The 21,349-nt window shown below is 43.6% G+C and overlaps 1 protein-coding gene and 1 long non-coding RNA gene across 4 annotated transcripts in view; one reads left to right on the top strand and one right to left on the bottom strand.

The window, feature by feature from the left end:
* Positions 1-21,349, bottom strand: part of LOC141569348 (uncharacterized) — a 151,437-nt gene that overhangs the window by 113,067 nt on the left and 17,021 nt on the right. The window lies entirely within an intron of this gene.
* The window catches only part of CADM3 (cell adhesion molecule 3), a 32,556-nt gene continuing 32,158 nt past the window's right edge, over positions 20,952-21,349 (top strand). For 2 of the 3 annotated variants that reach the window (XM_019716857.3, XM_019716855.3), the window contains exon 1: positions 20,953-21,189. In XM_019716857.3, coding sequence (XP_019572416.1) covers positions 21,108-21,189 — 82 coding nt within the window. In that variant the 5' untranslated portion in view covers positions 20,953-21,107. Of the gene's footprint in view, positions 21,190-21,349 lie in introns of all 3 variants that reach the window. The other variant, XM_019716858.3, reaches the window with a different exon arrangement.

The following is a 21,349-nucleotide window of genomic DNA, read 5'->3' as shown; positions in this document are numbered from 1 at the left end:
TACTTAGTACCGCGGCAGTTTGTCAGGTCAGTGAAGTCAACTTCGAGGTCCTCAAAAGGTGCGGTACCACTTCTCTGAATCCTGGGGATGGGGTTAGGGCCGGACTTTGGATTGTTCTTTGCACAAGTGAGGCAGCGTTCTCCGATTGACTTGCAAAGAGCTGACAGCTGGCTAATGTAGAAGTTTTTGGCTAGGAGGTCCTCGAGAGCAGTTTTTCCTAAGTGGGTTAACTTGTGATATTCAGCGGTTACTTGAGGACCTAGCAGGGCTGGGATGAAGAGTCTTCCATCGGGCAGTTGCCACCACCCTTGTGGCAATCTGGTGGCCCCTTCTGACTTTGCCCATCTGAGTTCTTCTTTTGTGTACTGCGGGAGGGACATGGTGGTAGTGTCAGTGACCAAGAGTAGTTCACTAAGGCTTCCCATTGCCGCTGATTTAGCCGTCGTGTCGGCGAGCCTGTTCCCGACTGCTGAGGGCTCGTTGCCCCTCTGGTGGCCCCGACAATGGATAACTGCAACCTGCTGGGGAAGCCAAATGGCTTGTAGGAGCTTAAGGATTTCTTGTTTATTTTTAATAGTTTTTCCCTCCGCGGTCAGAAGGCCTCTTTCTTTGTATATAGCCCCATGGATATGGACGGTAGCAAAGGCATACCGAGAATCAGTGTAGATATTGACTTTTCGGCCCTTGGATAGAGTAAGGGCTCTTATTAGTGCCCATAGTTCTGCCCGTTGGGCCAACCATCCTGATGGAAGTGCCCCTGCCTCGAATACCTCATCTGTGGTGGTTATTGCGTACCCCGCATGATGTTTTCCGTCCCTCAGAAAGCTGCTGCCGTCAGTATTCAGAGTATACTGGTCTGGGTTATAGGATGTGGGCTGTCCCAGAGGTCGGGTTTGGTGGCGTAGACCTCGTTGATAACCTCTATACAGTCATGTTCTGGATCCCCTTTCTTGGTTGGCAGGAAAGTGGCTGAGTTCAGGGTGCACACAGTTTCTAATGAGATCCGAGGGTTTTCCAGGAGTAGCCCTTGATACTGAGTCAGCCGTGCATTCAACATCCATCAGGGTCCTTGACTGTGCATTAAGGTGGTGACCGAGTGGGGTACTTTAACTATAAGTCTCTGGCCTAAGGTGAGCTTTGATGAGAACCACAGTGGCTGCTAGGGCCCGCAGGCATGGTGGCCAACCTGTTGCTACAGGGTCTAGTTTCTATGAGAGGTAGGCAATGGGACAGAGCCATGGTCCAACTGTTTGGGCCAGCAGTCCTAAGGCTATTTTGTCTCTTTCATGGACAAATAAGTGGAATGGCCTCTCAGCATCAGGTAACCCGAGGGCTGGGGCCTGTCCAAGTGAGCTCTTGAGCTGCTGGAAAGCGTGTTCTTGATCTTCTGTCCATAGCATGGGGGCCTTTTCTTGACCAGTTAGAGCCTCATATAAGGGCCGGGCTATTGCTGAAAAGCCAGGAATCCAGATCTGGCAGAAGCCAGCAGCCCCGAGGAACTCACGGAGAGCCCTCTGGTTGGTGGCCCGAGGGAGGGAAGTGATGACTTTCTTCCGCTCGGTGCTGAGGACCTGCTGTCCGTTGGAGATGACAAAGCCCAAGTACTGTACTTGTTTCTGCAGAGCTGGGCTTTCTTCCAGGAGACTCTATACCCCGTCTCGGGTAAGTGGGACAGGTGTGCCCGCGTCACGGTTTGACACTGGTCTCGGTGGCACAGGCTAGGAGTTATCCACATATTGCAATAGGGTGCAGCGGTATTCTTCTCAAGGGAAGGTGGCTAAATCTGAGGCTAGCGCTTCCCCAAAGAGGGTTGGGGAGTTTTTGAAGCCCTGTGGGAGCCAAGTCCATGTCAGCTGGAGCTGCCAGCTGGTATCAGGTTCAATCCATTCAAAGGCGAGCAGTGATTGGCTCTGGGGCACTAACTGAATGCAGAAAAATGCATCTTTCAGGTCCAGGCAGGTGAACCATCCGGACTCCAGGGGCAGCTGACTGAGGAGAGTATACGGATTTGGGACTACGGGGTGTAGGGAGACTGTGGCTTGGTTTACCGCTCTTAAACCTTGTACTGGCCGGTATTCTCCATTAGGCTTCCTTACCGGCAGGAGGGGCGTATTCCATCGCGACTGGCATTCTACAAGTATTCCTGCTGCTCTGAGACGGGTGAGGTGTTTTTGAATCCCTGCCTGAGCTTCCCTGGAGATGGGGTATTGGCGTAGCCGTTGGAGTTGAGCTCCAGGTCTCAGTTCCACCAAAACTGGGGCCTTATGTTTTGCTAGCCTAGGCGGGTTATCTTCAGCCCAAACCTCCGGGAAATAGGCCCTGTAGGCTTCTGGGTTCTGTTCTACACTGCCGGTCCCGTAGAGCCTCCATTCTTCTTCCCTCAGGGTGGTGATAGACAGAATAAGTCTCTGACGGGGGCTGCAGTGACATGGTGGCTTGGCCTGATGGTTCGAAGGAGATTTGCGCCCCTAACCTGGTAAGGAGGTCGCGTCCCAGGAGCGGGATTGGGCAGTCTGGTAAGTAGAGGAACTCGTGCGACACGGTGTGTCCTCCTAATTTACAAGTACGAACCTGGCAGAATGGTTGGCTCTTAGCTTGATTCGCAGTGGCTCCCATTATGGTGACTCTGTGGTCCCCGAGCGGTGCCACCGGCGTGGTGACACCAGCGTGGTGACTACTGAGTGTTCTGCTCTGGTATCTACCATAAAAGTCACTGTTTGGCCCCCTACATCTAAGTCAACCGTGGGCTCGTGGGGGCCTAGTTCAAACGAGCCCGATCCTCGTCAGTCCCACTCGATTCCTGCTAATCCTATTTAGTAGGGCTCCAGGCTGGTTGGGTTGGGACCATGGGGAGGCCGAGGCTGGAAGCGGAGTGTCTGGAAGTGGCGGGGCTGCGCCAGCCGTTGGCCATGGTGCGTAGGGAGGTGCTGGCGGCTCTTCATCGGGGTCTCCATGGTAAATGGTCTTAGTCTTGTCTTTCTGGGCACGGCCTCATGGGTTCCGTGCAACAAGGATCCTGGACTGTCCCTTACTATAGGAGCAGAACCGTACCCAAGGAGGAAGGATTTGGGCTATTTCCAACCACGAGTCAATGTAAGGGAACTGGTCTGCATGTCCTGGGGTCCCGGTGACAACTATGTAGACTCAGCGAATCATGGGGAGGTCAAGCGTGCCTTCTGGGGCTCATCCCACGTCAAAACTTGGCCACTCCAGTTCACATAAAGTGCGGAGATATCCGGGGGTCATTTTGACTTCATAGTCGCCTCTGAAACCCTTCCTGAAATTCTTTAACATGCAATCTTGAACTGTGGGCTTCCCGTGATTCCCTCCCATGATGTTTGGTGTCGCGTAGACAAGGGAAGGGTTTCAATCAGGCGCCCGCCTGGCCGTGTCCCTCGCGGGAACTTTGGGTACGTCTTGGCTAAGGTGTGCCCATATAAGCCCTGGGCCCAGTTGCACTCCGAGAGTGTGAATCACCTTTATGTAGTACGATGCTACCACGGAACGCAGGTTGGGGCTCACTAGGGCTCCATAGCCAACAGGCCGTGGATACTGTTGGCTACGGATCCTGTTGGCTACAGGATTCTGGCACACAGAATCCTGTTCAGGACCAAGCACACACACATTCATTCAGGGAGGAAAGACGCCCTTCCCCCGGAACGGCCCTAACTAGAGTCTGAAGTGGGACTCAGTGGGAGGTGATCAGCTCCCCTTCTGCCCTTAGGCAGGCCTAACTGGGTCCAGGCCCCGGAGTCTTACTGTGTCCGATGTCTTGGTTGACTGTCCGTCCTTTCTCTCCACTGGGGTTCAGCAGGGAGTCACGGGCCAGAGCCGGCAGGAGGTCGCCAGTTCTGGGCCTGCCGAAATCAGCAGGGCTGCCTAGCCCCAACTCGGCTCTCCCGCCACCCTACGTCCCGTTCTCGCCCAGACCGGTGGTTCAAGGGGCCAGCACGGTTGGGTTTCCTGGTCAGGGAACCAAGAATGTTATAGATACCAGGACCAGAAAGAACTGAAGCGGCACTCAGAGTTAGGAAGGTCAGCTTTATTATGCCAGTGGGCTCAGCGGGATCTTTCCCAAAATACTAAGCCCCTAGCAAGGTTTTGAGCAGGTTTTTATGGGTTGGGGACTTCCTTGAGTCGGGGAAGGGGTAGGTGTCGTCTGGTGATTGGCTTGGGGTGTGGCTTGGAGGGGGTTATGCAGAAGTGGGCTGGGGCTCAGGCTGGGGACTTCTCTCTCCGCTTGGGCCACCATTTTAGGTCAGTTCCCCCATCAACTTTTATCCTCCAAATTTAATTAACTACAGAGTTCTATCAATTCTACCTCTTTACTAGCTCTCACTTTCTATCCCCATTGCTTTGGGTGTAGTTCAGATAGTTTACCCTTTGTAACCAGAGCTATTTGAACATTATAATAACTCCTCACTTGTCTACCTGCAACCACCTCTGCTCTACTCCTACTCATCTTCCACACCACCAGCAAAACAATTGTGATTTTTCACAGTTTTTCCATTGACCAGAGACAAAATCCCTCAATGTTTCTCCATTGCCCAAAGAAGAGCGTAAAGGCCATGTATGATCTGATTCCTGTCCCTCTTTTCAACTTATTTACTATCATCTCCCACCCTCACCCTTGGCTTGATGTTGCACAATGCCAAAGTACTTACAGTTCCCTAAAACAGAAAAATCAAAAACAGAAAACAACTGTTCCAGTTCCACACTAACATGCGTTGGTATGAGAGTATTTCCTTTTTCTGGAATGCCCTTGTCCTATCTCCTACCAGATGATGAGTAACTTGAGTTCCTCCTACCCTTGTCAGCCTGACTGATTAGAACAGGTCTTTCTCCCCCAAGCCCAGAGATTGTTCCATAATGCCACAATTATTTATTTTTATAATGGAAAATATTAAAATGAGACCTGAGACCTTGAGACTTTTTCTGCAACTCTACCTCTAAGTGGTAGTTGAAGCTTTCAACTTTCTCCAGAGCTCCAGTCTACTGAATATTTCCTATAAGATGGGCTCCCATAAGCTTAAACTCAACATAGTTTAAATAAAACTAATCTTCCTCCATACCAAAATACTACACCCCACAAAAAAGTTCTCCTGACCCCACTATTTCTTTCCATGGCTCAGCATTTTCCAAGTCAATCACTCAAACTCCCAAACTTCGAGCCTCTTTCTTCTCCCTCTCTCTGCTTCCCATAACCAACACCAAATTTCTATAATCATCTTTTAACAGATCTCCTTAGATAAGCTTTTAAAAAAATGCTTCAGTCACTCGACACATAAGCACATGATCACTGTAAAAATATTAAACATGTAATATAAACAATTATAGCCCCCCCTTATGCCTTAAATCTCACTCCCACCCCAAGAATAATAATTTCCCAAGTTTAATATGTATCCAAATAACAGGATATTATCAAGTGCCTACTGTGTGCCAGGCATTATTCAAGCACTTTAAATAGATTAATTTATTTAAGCCTTATCATATAACCCTGGGGGGTATGTACTATTATTATCTTCATTTTCCATACAAAGAGAATAAAATACTGACAGGTTAAGTATCTTGCCCAAGGTCACACAGCCAGTAAGTAGCTATTCATTTACTTAAACACGCACTTACCTATATATGAATGCAACATGCAAATATATTGTTTTAGGCTTTTGTTTTTCCTATTTTACACAAAAAGGAATAATAATAGTATGTGTATTTTCTTTGTGTTTTTACTTAACAATACATCTTTGTACATATAAATTTACCTCATTCTTTTTAACTGTTATATGTTATTACAAAGTATGAATATACCATAATTTATTTAACTAATTCATTACTGATGAATATTTAGGTTGTTTTTCATTTCTCACTACTGGAAACAAAGATATGATTCACCTCTATAAATCATGGCACTTGTTTAAATAGATCTATAGCACAGATTTGTGGAACTACCACTGCTGGTATTTCCATTTTTAATTTCGATACATTCTGCCAAAATATCTCCAAAAAGTCTTCACCAATTTACATTCTCACTAACAATAAATGAAGGTGCTTTTTCCCCCAAACACTTGCCAACACCGGATATTACCCATTATTTTAATTTTCAACAATCTAGGGTCTCTCAGCTCCTTTAACTTGTATTTCTCAAAATTCAAATTCAATTGATCATTTTTTCAGGTATTTACTGGACAATTGTATTTTTCTGAGAATTCCTACTCATACACTTTGTGTAATTTTCTCTTTAATTGTTTGTATTTTGATGTGTATTTATTGAATATTTTGCATTTTATGAATTTAGTGCCTTGCTATATATGCTGTAAATAAAAAATTCCTAGTCTTTAACTTAAAGTGTAAAAGTAAGTTAAAGATTGGGACATTTTTATTTATCTACAATTTGTCTACAATTACATCAATTTTAAAATGTCATGCAGTAAAACTTGTCAGTCATTTCCTTTATGGATTCTGGGTTTTGTGTCTTGCTTAGGTAGTTCTCTCCCACTTCAAGATTAAACATAATTTTCTATAGTTCTTAAAAATTTCGCTTAGTTGTGTTTTCTTTATAAAATTTAGCACTTTGGTCCATCTGAAATTTACTTTTGTATATGGTTGGAGGGAGGGCTCAACCTATCCCACTTCAACTGGCAAACAAATTATTCTAATGCTATTCATTAAACAGTCCAACTCCTAGTCCTGATTAGTAGTGTAGTATATGATAAAGGTAGCGTTCTTCTTACACTAAGTTCTCACATTAATTTATGACTATGTTTTCTCTCCTGTTCCATGGAACCATTTGTATATTCCCGTGCTATAAAAATTATAGCAATGAAAACATTGAAGTATAATTTTAAAGTAATTTAGGATAACTGGAAAACCCTCCTTCACTGTAAACCACATGTGTTTAAAAAATTATGAATATTCTTGACTTTATTTTCCAAGGGAATGTTAGAACTGACTGGTCAAGTTCCATAAATAAATATATATATATATATATATATTTTTTTTTTAAATAAATATATATATATATTTTTAATAAAATATATATATATATATTTTAGCATAGAATTGTACTGAATTTATAGATTAAGAGGGAGAGAGAATTAACACCTTTACCATATTGAATCTGATGATTACTCTTTAAATATCAATTCAATCATATAACATCCTGCTATGAAATTTTTCCCACTAACACTGGGATAAAGATAAAATTCTTCAATGTCTGCCCTGGTTTTCAAGTTCTGCCCTCTCAAATTTAGTTTAAAGCCATCACAGCAACTTTATTTCCCTTTATTCTCAACCACAAAGTTTTTCAAACAAACTAGTTTACTTACTGTATCCTAAATAAGCCTTCATTCTCCTTGATAGACATGTTATGCAATCAGGAGAAGGACAAAGCAGATATAACCTTCGTCCACACATCATCACTCTAAAGCACTAGCATTCTGAGTCTATCGAAGGTCCACCATTACCCTTCGGCAAGACCAAAACAGGTGTATTTTTTCTTACTAACTTAAAGAGATCTAATTTTGAAGACAAAAAGAGGGGATTTTTACAGTTTAATAGTCTATGGCAATATACTGCTCTTTCAGCATTCATAGGACAGAGAACCTGGTGTTGAACAGGACAAGAGATTTGAAACTTGGAGACCTTACTGGTATCCAAACTCTCAACATGAAGAATATGTCTCCTATAGACTCTCTGACAGATAAGCTATGTATTAGAAAGGAATAGGGAAAGCTTAGAGGAACTCAGATAATACTACCCGAGAATAGAAGGCTGAAATTACAAAGACATACCACCTCACACCTGTTAGAATGGCTATTATACATAAGACAAGAAATAACAAGTATTGGTGAGGATGTGAAGAAAAGGGAACTCTTGTACACTGTTGATGGTAATATAAATTGGAAAACAGTATGTAGATTCCTCAAAAAAATTAAGAATAGAGCTACCATACAATCCAGCAATTCCACTTCTGGCTTACCCAAAAAAGTTGAAAATATTTATTTGTAAAGATAAGTGTACTCCTATGTTCACTATAGCATTATTCACAGTGGCCAAGACATGGAAACAACCTAAGTGTCTTTTGATGGACAACTGGATAAAGAAGATGTGATACATGTATACAATAGAATACTACTCAGCCATAAGAAAGGATGAAATACTACTATTTGTGACAATATGGATGGATCTTGAGAGTATTATGCTAACTGATATAAGTCAGATGGAAAAGGACAGATACCATATGATTTCAGGGGTGGCTGGATGGCTGGTTGGTTAGAGCACAAGCTCTTAACAACACGGTTGCCAGTTCGAGTCCCACATGGGCCAGTAAGCTACGCCTTCCACAACTAGATTGAAGACAACAGCAGGAGTGGTGGCCGGATGCTTCAGTTGGTTAGAGCGTGAGCTCTCAACAACAAGGTTGCAGGTTCAATTCCTGCATGGGATGGAGGGCTGTGCCCCCTGCAACTAAAGATTGAAACCAGCGACTGGACCTGAAGCTGAGCTGTGCCCTCCACAACTAGATTGAAGGACGACTTGACTTGGCGCTGATGGGCCCTGGAAAAACACACTGTTCCCCAACATTCCCCAATAAAATAAAAATAAATAAAATAAAATGACATTAAAAAATACATGATTTCACTTATATGGGAGATATAGAACAAAATGTAACAAATCAACAAACAAACTCATAGCTACAGACAACAGAAGGGTGGTTATCAGACAGAAGGGTGGTTATCAGAGGGGACAGGGTTTCGGAGACAATGAAGGAGGCCAAATATATGGTGATGAAAGGAAATTAAGATTTTGGGTGGAGAGTATACAATAAAGTATACAGATATCATGTTACGAAGTTATACACCTGAAATTTATATAATGGTATTAACCAATGTTACCCCCAATAAATTTTAAATTTAATTAAAAATGAAAAACAACCATACAGTAAAAAACTGATTCATTAATTAATCTAAAAAATGTTTTATGTACATGTTCATAACTCAGATGAGCTGAGAGCTAGTATGTCCAAGAAGCTGGGAAGAGGCTGCATTACAGCAAAGCGACCACACCGAGGGAGCAGAGGATCACGAATGGCAAGGGGTCAGGATGACCACAGGAGGGTAGCAGAGAGCAGGCTAAACAGTGGAGCTCTGGGTTAAGAGTGATCAAGTTATTGGAACTGAAAATCTAGATTCAAGCAGTACTTTACATTTAGACAACGGGCAGAGCAAGATTCTATGGTACAAGCAGGTAGATCAGAGAAACATCTCTCACACTACTGCTCCAAAGTGAAGGGGGTACTAACGTGCATTGAATTATCAACTAGGAGTTTTGCATAAATGTCCTTACTTAATCTTCACAACAAGCCTACAAGAGAGTAAGAATGTCTAATGTTTAACGAAAAAACTGACCTCAGATAAAGTGGAATAGTTGGCATTCAAGCCCAAGTGAGTAAAATTTCAAAATCCATGCTTTCTCACTGCCCTGCACTGTCTCCTTAATGAGTCAGGAATGGCTCCTTGCAGGTGGACCCAGAACCAGTTTACCTTTCTTTCTTAAAGCAGGACACACAGTCATTCCTGGACCTTCACAGTCCACATCTTTCACTACCTTCGTGTGAATATAGTGAGAATACACCCAAAGTATTTCTAGTTTAAGCACAAGAATAGCAGGTGCAATGGTCAGCCTGACAGGCATGTGCATGTGGGGACACTAGTCCACAAGGAAGCCCTGGGATTGGAAGCACAGGTGGCAAATCTCATTAGGTGTCACCTGGCTAGGGAATATTACTCTAGTGGTAGCAAGTTCTGGAATTTTAGGGCTTAAAAAGATCTTAGGACCAAAATGGTCCACAATGACCATGAATTAACCAAAGAAGACAGTTTAAAAATCAAGACAACAGAAAAACATACAAGAGGGCCTAGAATAGCATTTGTGTTCAACTCATAACCATCAGCCATGGCCTTATTCACCTACCAGAACCTATTCTGAACCCAGCTATCTAAGAGAAAAGGATCAAAGAAGAGGTTCTGAAATGATGAAAGAACTGGCAGAAGGTTAAGAATTAGGACACTTCACCTGTTATATGGGAGGTTGAAGGGCAATTTAAAAACAGTCTTAAAGCCGCTAGAGGGACATATGTATGAAGAGTGATGAAACAATATGGTGAATGTTTAAATTTAAAAAATTATTACAGTAAAAAACACATTGTCATTAATCCCCCATAAAATACTCCCCCTCACTTCAAATACATTTATCCCATCTTTCTTGCCACTTTCTGAAGCAGTTCTGGAAGTCTTCTTTCGTAAGAGTCTTTAGTTGCACTGTAGTGGCTGCCTCAATGTCCTGAATAATTTTGACTTTGGGAAAGAGCTAGAAGTCGCATAGTGCCAGATCTGGTGAAGAAGGTGGATGAGGACACACTGTAATATTTTTATTTGACAGAAATTGCCGTATACCAGAAGCGATGTGTGACACAGAGCATTGTCATGATGGAGGATGATTTATGGCACACTTTAAAACTCACCTTCTCTCAACTGTAGCTCACACCCGACAGACTGCATCAAACAAATTGAAACTTGTCACACACTGTTACTAAGGTTCAATATGCTGCTTCTCGCATTGAAGATCCCTGTCTTTCCATTGGATGGCATTCAGCAGCTGCATTCACCATATTTGTTGATCACAATGGCTCCATGTCACACATCGTTTCTGGTATACAGAAATTTCTGTCAAATAGAAACATTATTGTATGTCCTCATCCACCTTATTCACTGGATCTGACACCATGTGACTTCTGGCTCTTCCCCAAAGTCAAAATGATCATGAAAGGTAAACATTTTGAATAGATTCAAGACATCAAGGCAGCTACGACAGCAACTAAAGACTCTCATGAAAGAGGACTTCCAGAACCGCTTCATAAAGTGGCAAGAATGATGGGATAAATGTGTTTGAAGTAGGGGGAATATTTTGAGGGGGATTAATGGCAATGTGTCTTTTACTATAATAATTTTTTAAATTTAAACATTCACTGTAATTTTTTATCATGCCTTGTAGAGGCAAGTAAAGAGAAAGAAATGCTTCTTTCATGAACCAGAGGGAAAAGCCTTAAATGGCAGTGGAAGGTTTACTTTGGGCCTAAGAAAAAAGTTCTTTTCTTTTATTTTTTATTCCCCCACCCAGGTCTTCTGCCTCCAGCCCCCTGCACCCCCCTCCTCCGGTTCAAGCCATTGTTTCTCAGTCTATTTGTGTAGGACACAGCTCCCTGGCCTATGCTGGTATTATGAGCCTTGCGTCCCACCCCCCTGAGGCAGTCGGTCACCAGTCATAGGTTGGCTGCTCACAGCAGCTCACGGCAGCTCTTGCTGGCTACCAGCTGCTCACGATGGCTGCTGCTCATGACAGCACACGGCCACTCACACTGGCTACCGGCCACTCCTGGAAAGCAGCACATGGTAGCACGCAGCAGCCCACCGCAGCCCACGCCGCCCTCAGGCTGCTCACCGCAGCCCAGCTCCAGGGAGAGACGTTGTTCACAATCTTAGCTGTAGAGGGCGCAGCTCACTGGCCTATGTGGGAATCAAACTGGCGACCTCGTTAGGAGCATGACGCTCCAACTACCTGAGCCACTGGGCCGGCCCCAGAAAAATGTTCCCAATTGTAAAATCAAAGTGTAAGATCAAAGAATGTGGATACTCTTCTCCAAATATGATGAGTGATAGTATTCTCTTTTATGCATTCATTCAAACATTTAATAAGCACCTATTATGTGCCAGGAGTTGTTATGTACAATATCCTTTTGATTTCCAGCAATATAGCTTTGAACAAAATTGAGGTTTCTTTTCTTATGGAGCTATGTCTACTGTGAGAAGGGGTACAGACAACAAATAAACAAACAAAAGATAAATTATAAAGAAAGTAGCAGAAAATTGGTAAGTGACTGAAAGGGAATGAAACAGCTCTTTGAGGAGGTGACATTTAAACTGAGATGTGCAAGCAAGAGCAGCTTTGCACAGAGCAGAGAGGGAAAGTTCCAGTTTAGAATGCCCAGCCAGTGCAAAGGTTTAGTGTGAGCATGAGTTTGGTGTAGAGAAATACAAAAGGAGGGAGAGTGTGGCCAAGAGGTTACATGAAGTCAGAGAGAAAGGCACAGGTCAGATTGCATAACATTTTATAAACAAGATTAGCAATCACTGAAGAGAATAGTCAAGAAAATTATTTGTTGAAGAACTCAGTAATACTTTGGTTTTAAAACTTAACACAACTGTGTTCTAATGAACTATTCACACGTATGGTTCTCTCAGGAGTCAGCGAGCTCTTTGTGAGGTAGGCTGCTTGTCAAGATTGTCAGGGCCTGGGGATCACCTGGGAGCATTTGTTAACAGAAAGGTTGGGATCTTTGTCATTAAAATTCGGAACCAGAATCTCCTGGGTACCTGTATTATTTTTAACAGGTGCCCATGTAACTCTTATGATCAGGCACAGATGGATACACTGGTTTGTGGGAATGACCAGGGACTTTGGTGACACACCTGAATTAAGATCTCAGCTCCACCAGTTAATGTGTGACTTGTAGGAAGTTACCACACTTCCTGAGCTTCATTTTCCTCATCTGTAAAATGGGAATAATCCTACCTACAAATCACAGGGCTGTGCTTGAAAACTAAATGATAGAACATATGTAAAGTGCCAGATAGACAGTAGGCACTCCATGAATGTTGAATGACTATATAATGAATATAAGAAACATACATATGAATGAAAAACTATATATACACAGTGATTCTTTGCAATGCTTGTTGTATTGAGTCTGCAATGTTTCTTACCACCAGCAGAGAGCCCAGGATCTCAAAGAGTGGAGGTAAGATCCTGGACCAGAAACCAACCTCTACCCTCTGTCTCCTCTTTAGCCTTTCTTCTCTTTCGTCCTGTTCAACTGGCCTAGCTTTTCTCCTCTCCACCTCTACCCTCCCCCCAAACATAACATAACTCACAAAGCTTTGCTCCCACTCCAATATGCCCTGGAGATGACCCCCAGCTGGTTGCCAGGAAGATGGTCTGAGTAACAGGTACAACTGAGTGCAGGCAGTTCCTGCCAGGCACTGCCTAAGGTGACCATCCATCCCAGTTTGTAAGGGACTTTCCCAATGCTAACACTGAAAGTCCTGGGAAGTGCCTCACTCAGTCTCTGGCAAGCCAGGACAGCTGGTCATCAACACTAACCCCTTCCTCCATACACCTTCATGTTGCTGTGCACCACTGTCTGTATCTGTGTCCATGACACTGGCCACACTACGGTGTTTCCCCGAAAATAAGACCTGGAAAATAAGCCCTAGCATGGTTTTTCAGGATGACATCCCCTGAACATAAGCCCTAATGTGTCTTTGGGAGCAAAAATTAATATAAGATCTGGTCTTATTTTCGGGGAAACACAGTGTGTATTGTTGTCTGGATCCTACCACAGTGCTGTAGGTATTATCTCCACCTAACCCATAGGATCAGACAAGACCACACTCAGTGGGTCCTATGCAATATCATGCTACTAGATTTGTGGTTCCCAGAAAGATCAGGCTTCTAATTCAAATAATATGTATCCCCCAGCCCATCTATCCACCACTGCCAGAGTTATTGCTCTAAAATGAAAATCTGGGAGCAGACGGGTGGCTCAGTTTGTTAGAGAGCGAGCTCTGGGCAACGGGCTGCCAGTTCGATTCCCACATGGGCCAGCTAGCTGCACCCTCTTCAACTAGAATAAAGTCAATGAGCTGTCACTCAGCTCCTGGGTGGCCAGATGGCTCAGTTGGTTGGAGCACGGGCTCTCAACCACAAGGTTGCCAGTTCGATTCCTCGACTCCCACAAGGGATGGTGTGCTCCGCCCCACTGTAACTAAGATTGAACACAGCACTTTGAGCTGAGCTGCCGCTGAGCTCCTGGATGGCTCTGTTGGTTGGAGCGCAGGCTCTCAATCACAAGGTTGCCAAAAAACGCCCCCTGCAACTAACAACAGCAACTAGACCTGGAGCTGAGCTGCACCCTCCACAACTAAGATTGAAAGGACAACAACTTGACTTGGAAAAGTTCCGGAAGTACACATTGTTGTCCAATAAAGTCCTGTTCCCCTTCCCCAATAAAATCCTTTTTTTTAAAAAAAAAAGGAAGGAAAGAAAATCTGGCACTGACAATTCCTTGCTTAAAACCCTTCAATGATTCCTTGTCTGCAGAATAAAGAACAATCTCTAGCATAAATTCCCTTCACAATCTAGCCACACTGACTATACTGTTTCTTGCATTTGCATATGCTGTTCCCTCTTTTGTAATGACTTACATCCTTTTTACACCTGGCCAACACCTAGTCACTCCTTAAAGTCTTCTACAAATTTAATTGTGGCCTCTTATTTGATTCTGTGGTGACTTATATATAATTGTACTGCAGCATTTGTCACATGGTGTAGTAATTGCGTGTTTGCTTACCTTCCCTACTGGTCTAGGAGTTCCTTGAAGGTAAGTTTCATGACTTACTGATTTTTGTACTTTCAAGAGCCCAGTACCAGACACTGACATTTTGTTGTGGCATTTTTTAACAATCACTCCTATTCTATGACTCTAAAAAGCAAACTATTACTATCAAATTGATCTTGATTATCAAGTATTTTGCATCCCTAAATATTACCCTATCCCTGACCCTTGCATTATTGCTCACAAATAAAATAAGGCTCAAAAATGGGGTGGGAGCAGGGGATGGCATAAGAGCATCCAATGATCATTTTACTTTGTAATTAAAAAATAAAACCTGGGAGTTTATAGATTTTTTTAATACAGAGCAATAAAACAGCAGGGACAAAACACCTAATTTCAACTAGCATTGTGCATTGCATATAAAAACTCAATAAACTATAAATGAATAAATGATCAGGAGTTCTATTCTAGACATATAATTTTTTGTGTTCTTATACGTTCACCAAGTATGACTATAAAGTGACAAAACTCTTGTTTTATTTTGTTTGTATTAACAAACAAACAAGAATGACATTGCTCAGAAATTTCTAGAACTCCTCTTTGGGAACTGCCTTAAGAACCAACATATTAGTCAACCTATAAGCCATTTCTTATTACTTTACAGTCAAATCTGCTTTTTGTATTACCCAGTATGATCTTTCACTTATACATAAGGCTTGTATCCCAAAGATATTTGGCTATTTTCAAAATTAAAAGCCAAACTCAAAGAATGAAAATTTTCTATAACTGATGATATGCAAAAGGATGTGGCAGGCTCTAACGTCAATTCCAAGAATTACAAAATATACCCTGAATAAGTGGATAAAAATAAGTGTACATGTATATTAGAACCACTCATCTTATTTTGGACACATTGCATCTCTAAGAACACATACATACCTTCAGGGAGTATGCCAATGAAATGTGGTTATATACAAATGTGCTTCTGGGAAAAAAATGGTTTATTAAGCCTATGTGTTTAGAAATAGATTATTTCAGGTTAATTTAGTAGAATTAACTGAGAATATACTGTTTTTTCCATTTCTGTGCTAAGCAGGAATAGCAAGATTCATGAAATATCATTCCTGCCCTCAAAAGGCTCACAGTTAGAGAAGAAAAACATGTAGACAAACCACTGCAACACAGTGAAAAAAGTGTAACAGTGGAAGTATATATTCAATGTAGTGGTAACACCCAGCAAGGAGTGATGAGCTCTGGGTAGAAGGCTTCACAGAGGCGGGGACACCTCATCGAAGTCTGGGTGGATAAACACAAGCACAAGTTTCATCAGGCTTAATGAGATGGGCAATCCAAGCACAGGAAACAGTATGTGCAAAGACACTGAGGCATGAAACAGCAGTGTGTTTGGGAAATTACAAGCCATTTGATGTTACTGGAGCAAGGAATGCAAGTGGAAGAATGCAAAGATATTTTGCTGGAGAGGTTACAGACACAGATACATGTAACTGAAATTGTGTATCTTTGTTTGCAGATGATTGTGTGTGTCTGCTGTCTTTCCAAAATACATCAATCGGCCTGTAACTGAAGCAACAGTGGCACTCATATTTACTACATTGTTTATTTTTGCCTGAATTTATCACAAAAAAGATTTTCCTGGTCTCCACTCATATTTGTTCTATTCTCCGATTACTCTCTCGCCTTTTACTCATTTCCCTCTGAGTGCTAGTTCCCTTGCTTTTCTCCATTGTTCTGTTTCCTCCCCTTGATTTGAATCCATCTAGAGTCTCATAGTAGGCCATCTTTCTTTGCAATATCTCTCCTTTAGAACCAAGATCAAATGACCTCTTCTCTCATAAGCCTTCCTGGCTAAGTCTAGTGATTAAAAATTGAGGTTTTAGAACAAGACAAATCTGTATTTAAAACCTGGGTCTTTCATTCACCATCTTTGTGCTCTTGTGCTAGTCACTTGGCTTCTCCAGGCCTTGCTGCCCTCATCTGTAAAATAGGGGTAATGCATACTGTACAGAGAGCTTGTAAGTATTAAAATATATAATAAATGTAAAGAGCTTAGTATATAAAAGCTTGGCCTTTAACATTGTTAATCATAAATTCAAATTGTCCAGTGTCAAATTGTCTAACGTATTAGACATGACTTAGATGGTCCAAAACTGCAATTACTTTTGTACCAGCCTAATACATGCATAGGTGGTTTCACTAGTATTTACCTTGACTTTATCTGTCTTCTGATGACTTGGGAGGCAGGGCTGCTGCACTGCACAACTCCAACACGAATGGTGCAGTACGGCCAGTCTGGTAAGCAGAAGGAGGCTTTTCCTTTCAGTTTGTTTCTTTCTACAGTTTGATTGTTTTAACTTTATGAATACATTACTTTCATGTTTTAAAGTGTCGGTGGGGTTTCTGGGCGGGGAGATTTGGGCTTTTTGTTGGTTGGTTTGCTCAGTTTCTATTTTGTACTATGTATTTTTTTTTAAACCCCAACTAACAATATACTTTTGAGAAACTCAGTATATTAGAAATCATTCTAGTCAGAATTAGTTAGGATTTTAGAAAAAGGTCGCTCAAAAAATATTTGTTGACAGAAAGAGAAATGAGCACAGGCTTTCCAGTTAAGCAGAAATTAAACAATGGATTTGGATCCAGTATTTACAAATTACATAATCTGGTTAAACCTTTGTTTCCTCACATTTGTAAGACAACTAACAATTCCAACCACATTAGTGTACTTTCAGGTACCTAAATGAGATACTGTGTGTGTAAAGTACTCAGCGCAAAGTCAGCATACAATTAAAATGGGTTCTTAGTAAATGGTACCTGTAATAATTTTTATTATGTGCAAGTCACTGTCCTAGTTGCTGATTTATACCAGGTTAGAATTAAGATACTGATTAAAATTGACAATTAAATTGGGGTTGGTATTAGGATTAGTAGTTAGGGTCTATAATAAATTAGGGTTAGGACTGAAATTATTATAGCACTCAATTAAGGTTAGAATTAAAATGCATACAGAGGTTATTATTAAGGATGGGGTTGATTATAACTGGATAATAGAAGAAGCAGAATAAGGAGTACTGGTTTAGTTGGGTGGAAAATAAAAGAGGAAAACTATGTGGAAACCTATGTAGAATTTACTAATAAAGAAACAGTCATACAGAGAAGAAAGGTTAGAGTGCAAAGCAGAAGTGAGCCACATCTTCTGAGTTTTTCCCCCCAGGTGCTGGCATCCCCGTCCCAGAGGAATATGTAGTATTCACCCGACTCAGGCTGAGTTCCCTCCTCTCCTTCCACAGGAGAAAGGAATACCCAGGGCCCACACAGCTGGGTCGAGCCCAGCACCAGTGCCAGCTCCACATTCCACACCCCCAGCTACCCAGGCTGTTGCTGAGTGGACAGGCATCCAGGAGCCAAAACACCCCTTTTCTGTCCCCCCCGCCCCCATTTTCACTGTAGCTATCAGTTCTTTAATCCCACAGACAACCTACTACAGATTTTGTGCAAGTCTCTGGGACATATTGTATATCATAGCACTTTAGAGTGGTAAATAACCATAGAAATCACGATCCCACAAGGATACTTTTATTTTACCCATTTTTATGATGGGAATAATCCTTGTAGATCAGTCTTTCTTTCTTTGTAAAACTCTATTCCTAGTGAATAAGGTGCCTGTAAGAAGCTAGATGCACATGTACAAGGGGCATTAGAATGATTACAGACAAGGAGTTATTCCAGCGGATACATCACATCTGTAGGAAAAACTACCCTTTCACTCTGAGTTATGCATGAGTGAGGAATTCCTCAAATTATACACTTCTGGGGAGTATTGGGAGAGTCTCCTTATTCCTCTTGCCTCCAGGGATACTATGTGCCTCCCCATGCAACATTGGTAACCCATTACTACACAGCTTTGTGAACAAAGAAAGTCACTTAACTTCTCTGAGTTTCATTTTCTTCATCTGTTCAACAAGGGGTATTAATTAGGTAACCTTGAAGGTCCCTTACGACTCTAATACTCTTTTATTCTACCATTCTAAAAGCCAATGACGGTTTCTTATTTACAGGGTCTAAAGTGCTACCAAACTGATGATGATGATGCAGAAAGGAAAAGAGCATTCCAGAATCTCATTTGCTCACTTTTAATACTCTCTCCAAAACAGCTCTCTTCCTTTCCTCCCACCCTTGGTTCTCCTCCCATGCGGTTCCAGTGCAGGGTGAGGCCAGACCAGCAGAGTCATTAGGAGGATTAAGGGAGGCCATCAGAAGGGGCCACCGCAGAGCAGCAGATAGAAACGATGGTTGGTTAGAAGAACTTGGGACATAATCCCACAGCCTGTGGTCCTCATCCCACCATCCCCACTCTCACTCCCCCCATCCCACTAACCTGTCCTCTCTTAAGGCCTCTTACATGACCTCTAAGGTTTCTTCTAGCTCCAAAGAAAATACTCTTTATCCATCAAGACACTTTAACTAGGATAGCCCAATCCTTCCACTCTGAAGCCCCATTCTCTTTCTGAAAACACACCCACTCCTTGCTTCTGTCTTCATGACTAAACTTATGCCAACCTGGTCCCACCTCTGTCAGAAAGTCCAGTCTCCCCCTTATCTCTCCCTCCCCCAGACCATAGTCCACGTCCTCTCTTGCTTATACCCGGGTCTCCATATCCCTCAACTACACTATCCCCCTATCTTTGCCTCTGAGATTTCAAGACGCCAGAGAACCCAGAAAAGAACAATGGTTTAGAATCACTGAGATGTGTCAAGGCAGGAAAGTCAGGCAGCCCACGGTGGTCAAACACTTTCCTGCCAGTAATTCTTAATGTCCAGACACTCAGGAAATGTTCAAGAGGCAGGCAGAGCTTTTTCCCCAGAAACCATAGTTAAGTTCCAGAAACAGTGAGAGAAAAACAGTGGGGCAGCATTCTGACCATCCTGAAGGATGTCCCTAGAGAATATTCTCTCTTGGTCTCTCCTTCAGTGACTAGCATTTTTATAGAGCTTTACTGGTGACAAAGTGCTTTCCACATCCTTGTCCTTGTATCCATCACAAGAGCTGAGAAAGCCTGTCTGAGAGGGGGAAAGATTACCTAAACATTAAGGATGAGCAGAGCGAGGCACAGCCATCAGTACAGGAGGGACTGGTCCAAGAGTTGGAAGTCATGCACCCAAGTCCCTCATCTAGGGACAAAATATGGCCTCACAGGATGGGAAGGAACTTTGAAAATCATATTGTTCCATGTCCTAGCCAACAGTTGTGTTTTCTACTATTAACTGTAAATATAACCTTCGCTGGGTCAGTTAATATTCTGTGGACCTAAGTTGCACCAGAATAATAAGGAGTTGGACCAAGTATTTTCTAAGAATGCTTACATACTTTGATTTGGAGATTCTAAAATTTAGAAATTGATTCCCAAAAACTGCACAAACTGACTCAGAAGGATTCTTACTGAGATGAACCAAACCTCTTCCAGAGATACTCAACTACAAAGAACAACAACCCCAGGGACTGGGGACTCTTGAGCCAAGAGCAAGTATAGACACCCTGCCGCTCATCTATGCTATATCTGGACTCAAGGCCACGAACTGCATCAGTCACAGATGCACTGGTCCTTGAGGGGCAGCTTCCAGAGTCAGTAGATCAGACCATTCATAGAGAAATTTTACTCACTAAAACGTGAGAAGGGAGGAAAAGCTCTTCTGAATGAATAAGAAAGAAAAAAAAAAATATTGGGGGGAAGGCCTGGGAGTAAAGGGATAGGAAGGATTAAGGGAGAAACTATTGCGTTGCTTTGTAGCCCACTTGGTTGGGCAAGAGTCTGAAGTGAAACCACTGCTTTTTTTTTGGCGGGGGGGGGGGGGGGGATAATTTCTGTGACAAGGGGTTGAGGGAAATGTTGAGTCCCACCGCCTGGGGGTTGCTAGAAGATGCCTTTCAAGGGATAGTGCCTGGGGCCACAAATTGTTGCTGGAAAGGTAACTAGGGGATCTTGGATCAGAGGATCTAGGGATGTTAGTCTTTAGGAGAATGGTCAAGGAAACTGGTCACCCACTGGGGAGATGTCCCAGGATACTTTGTTGATAAGTAGACCCTCTTAGGCTCTTGGGGATCCCAGTTGCCAAGGGGGGATGTCGGGCTGAAGGATTTTAGGCTAGTGGGCACGCCCTTGTCCAGGCCTGCAGTGGCCGCTCTTGCCAGCTGGCCTAGCGCCCTGTCCCACTCCCCTCTCCACCCCAAACCTAAGAGGGGTGCGCACTGGGTCCCGCTGTTAAGCCAGCTCCCTCCCTCTGCTCCACACCCGAGCCAAGCTGGCGAAGATCCCGGGGGACAGGGTGGAAGGCACCACCACGGCACGGAAGGGGCGTGGGGGCGGGGGGAAGTGGGGAATGCGGCAGCCTCGCCCCCCCTCCGCGACCAGCCCAGCCCCCCATCACCCCCCCTCCACCTCCAACCGAATGGTTTGCTCCAAGCGCCCTATTTAATCCCCGCGACTGCAGCAGCGCAGGCTCCCTCCCGGTCCCCGCCTCGGCCCCGGGCTCCCAGCGGCTCCGGGGCGCCCTTTCGGTCAGTCATCGTCTACCCCCTCCCCAGCCCCTCGGGACCCAGGCTTGCCCGCGCCCAGCAGGGAGCCAGCCGGGAAGCGTGATGGGGATTTCTTCCGTCCTGCCCCTGCTCCTGCTCTTTGCCTGCAGCTGGGCGCCCGGCGGGGCCAACCTCTCGCAGGACGGTGAGTGAGGGAGGGGGCGGCGCCAGGGGAGGTGGGCTGCTCCCAGGGCGGGGGTTCCGAGCGCCACTGGGGGCGGAGGTCGTCTGTGGCTTTGTTTGGACGTAGGATTCAAGTCGCCAGCTGCTGGTGATCCCCCTGTGCTCGTCTGAGCGCTCGGGTC

Source organism: Rhinolophus sinicus, chromosome 11 (genome assembly GCF_057876585.1).
Source record: "Rhinolophus sinicus isolate RSI-liver-muscle chromosome 11, RSI-T2T, whole genome shotgun sequence".
In the NCBI taxonomy this organism is placed as follows: domain Eukaryota; kingdom Metazoa; phylum Chordata; class Mammalia; order Chiroptera; family Rhinolophidae; genus Rhinolophus; species Rhinolophus sinicus.
The sequence above is the reverse complement of the archived record's forward strand: the minus strand, read 5'-3'. Positions and strand labels throughout refer to the sequence as shown.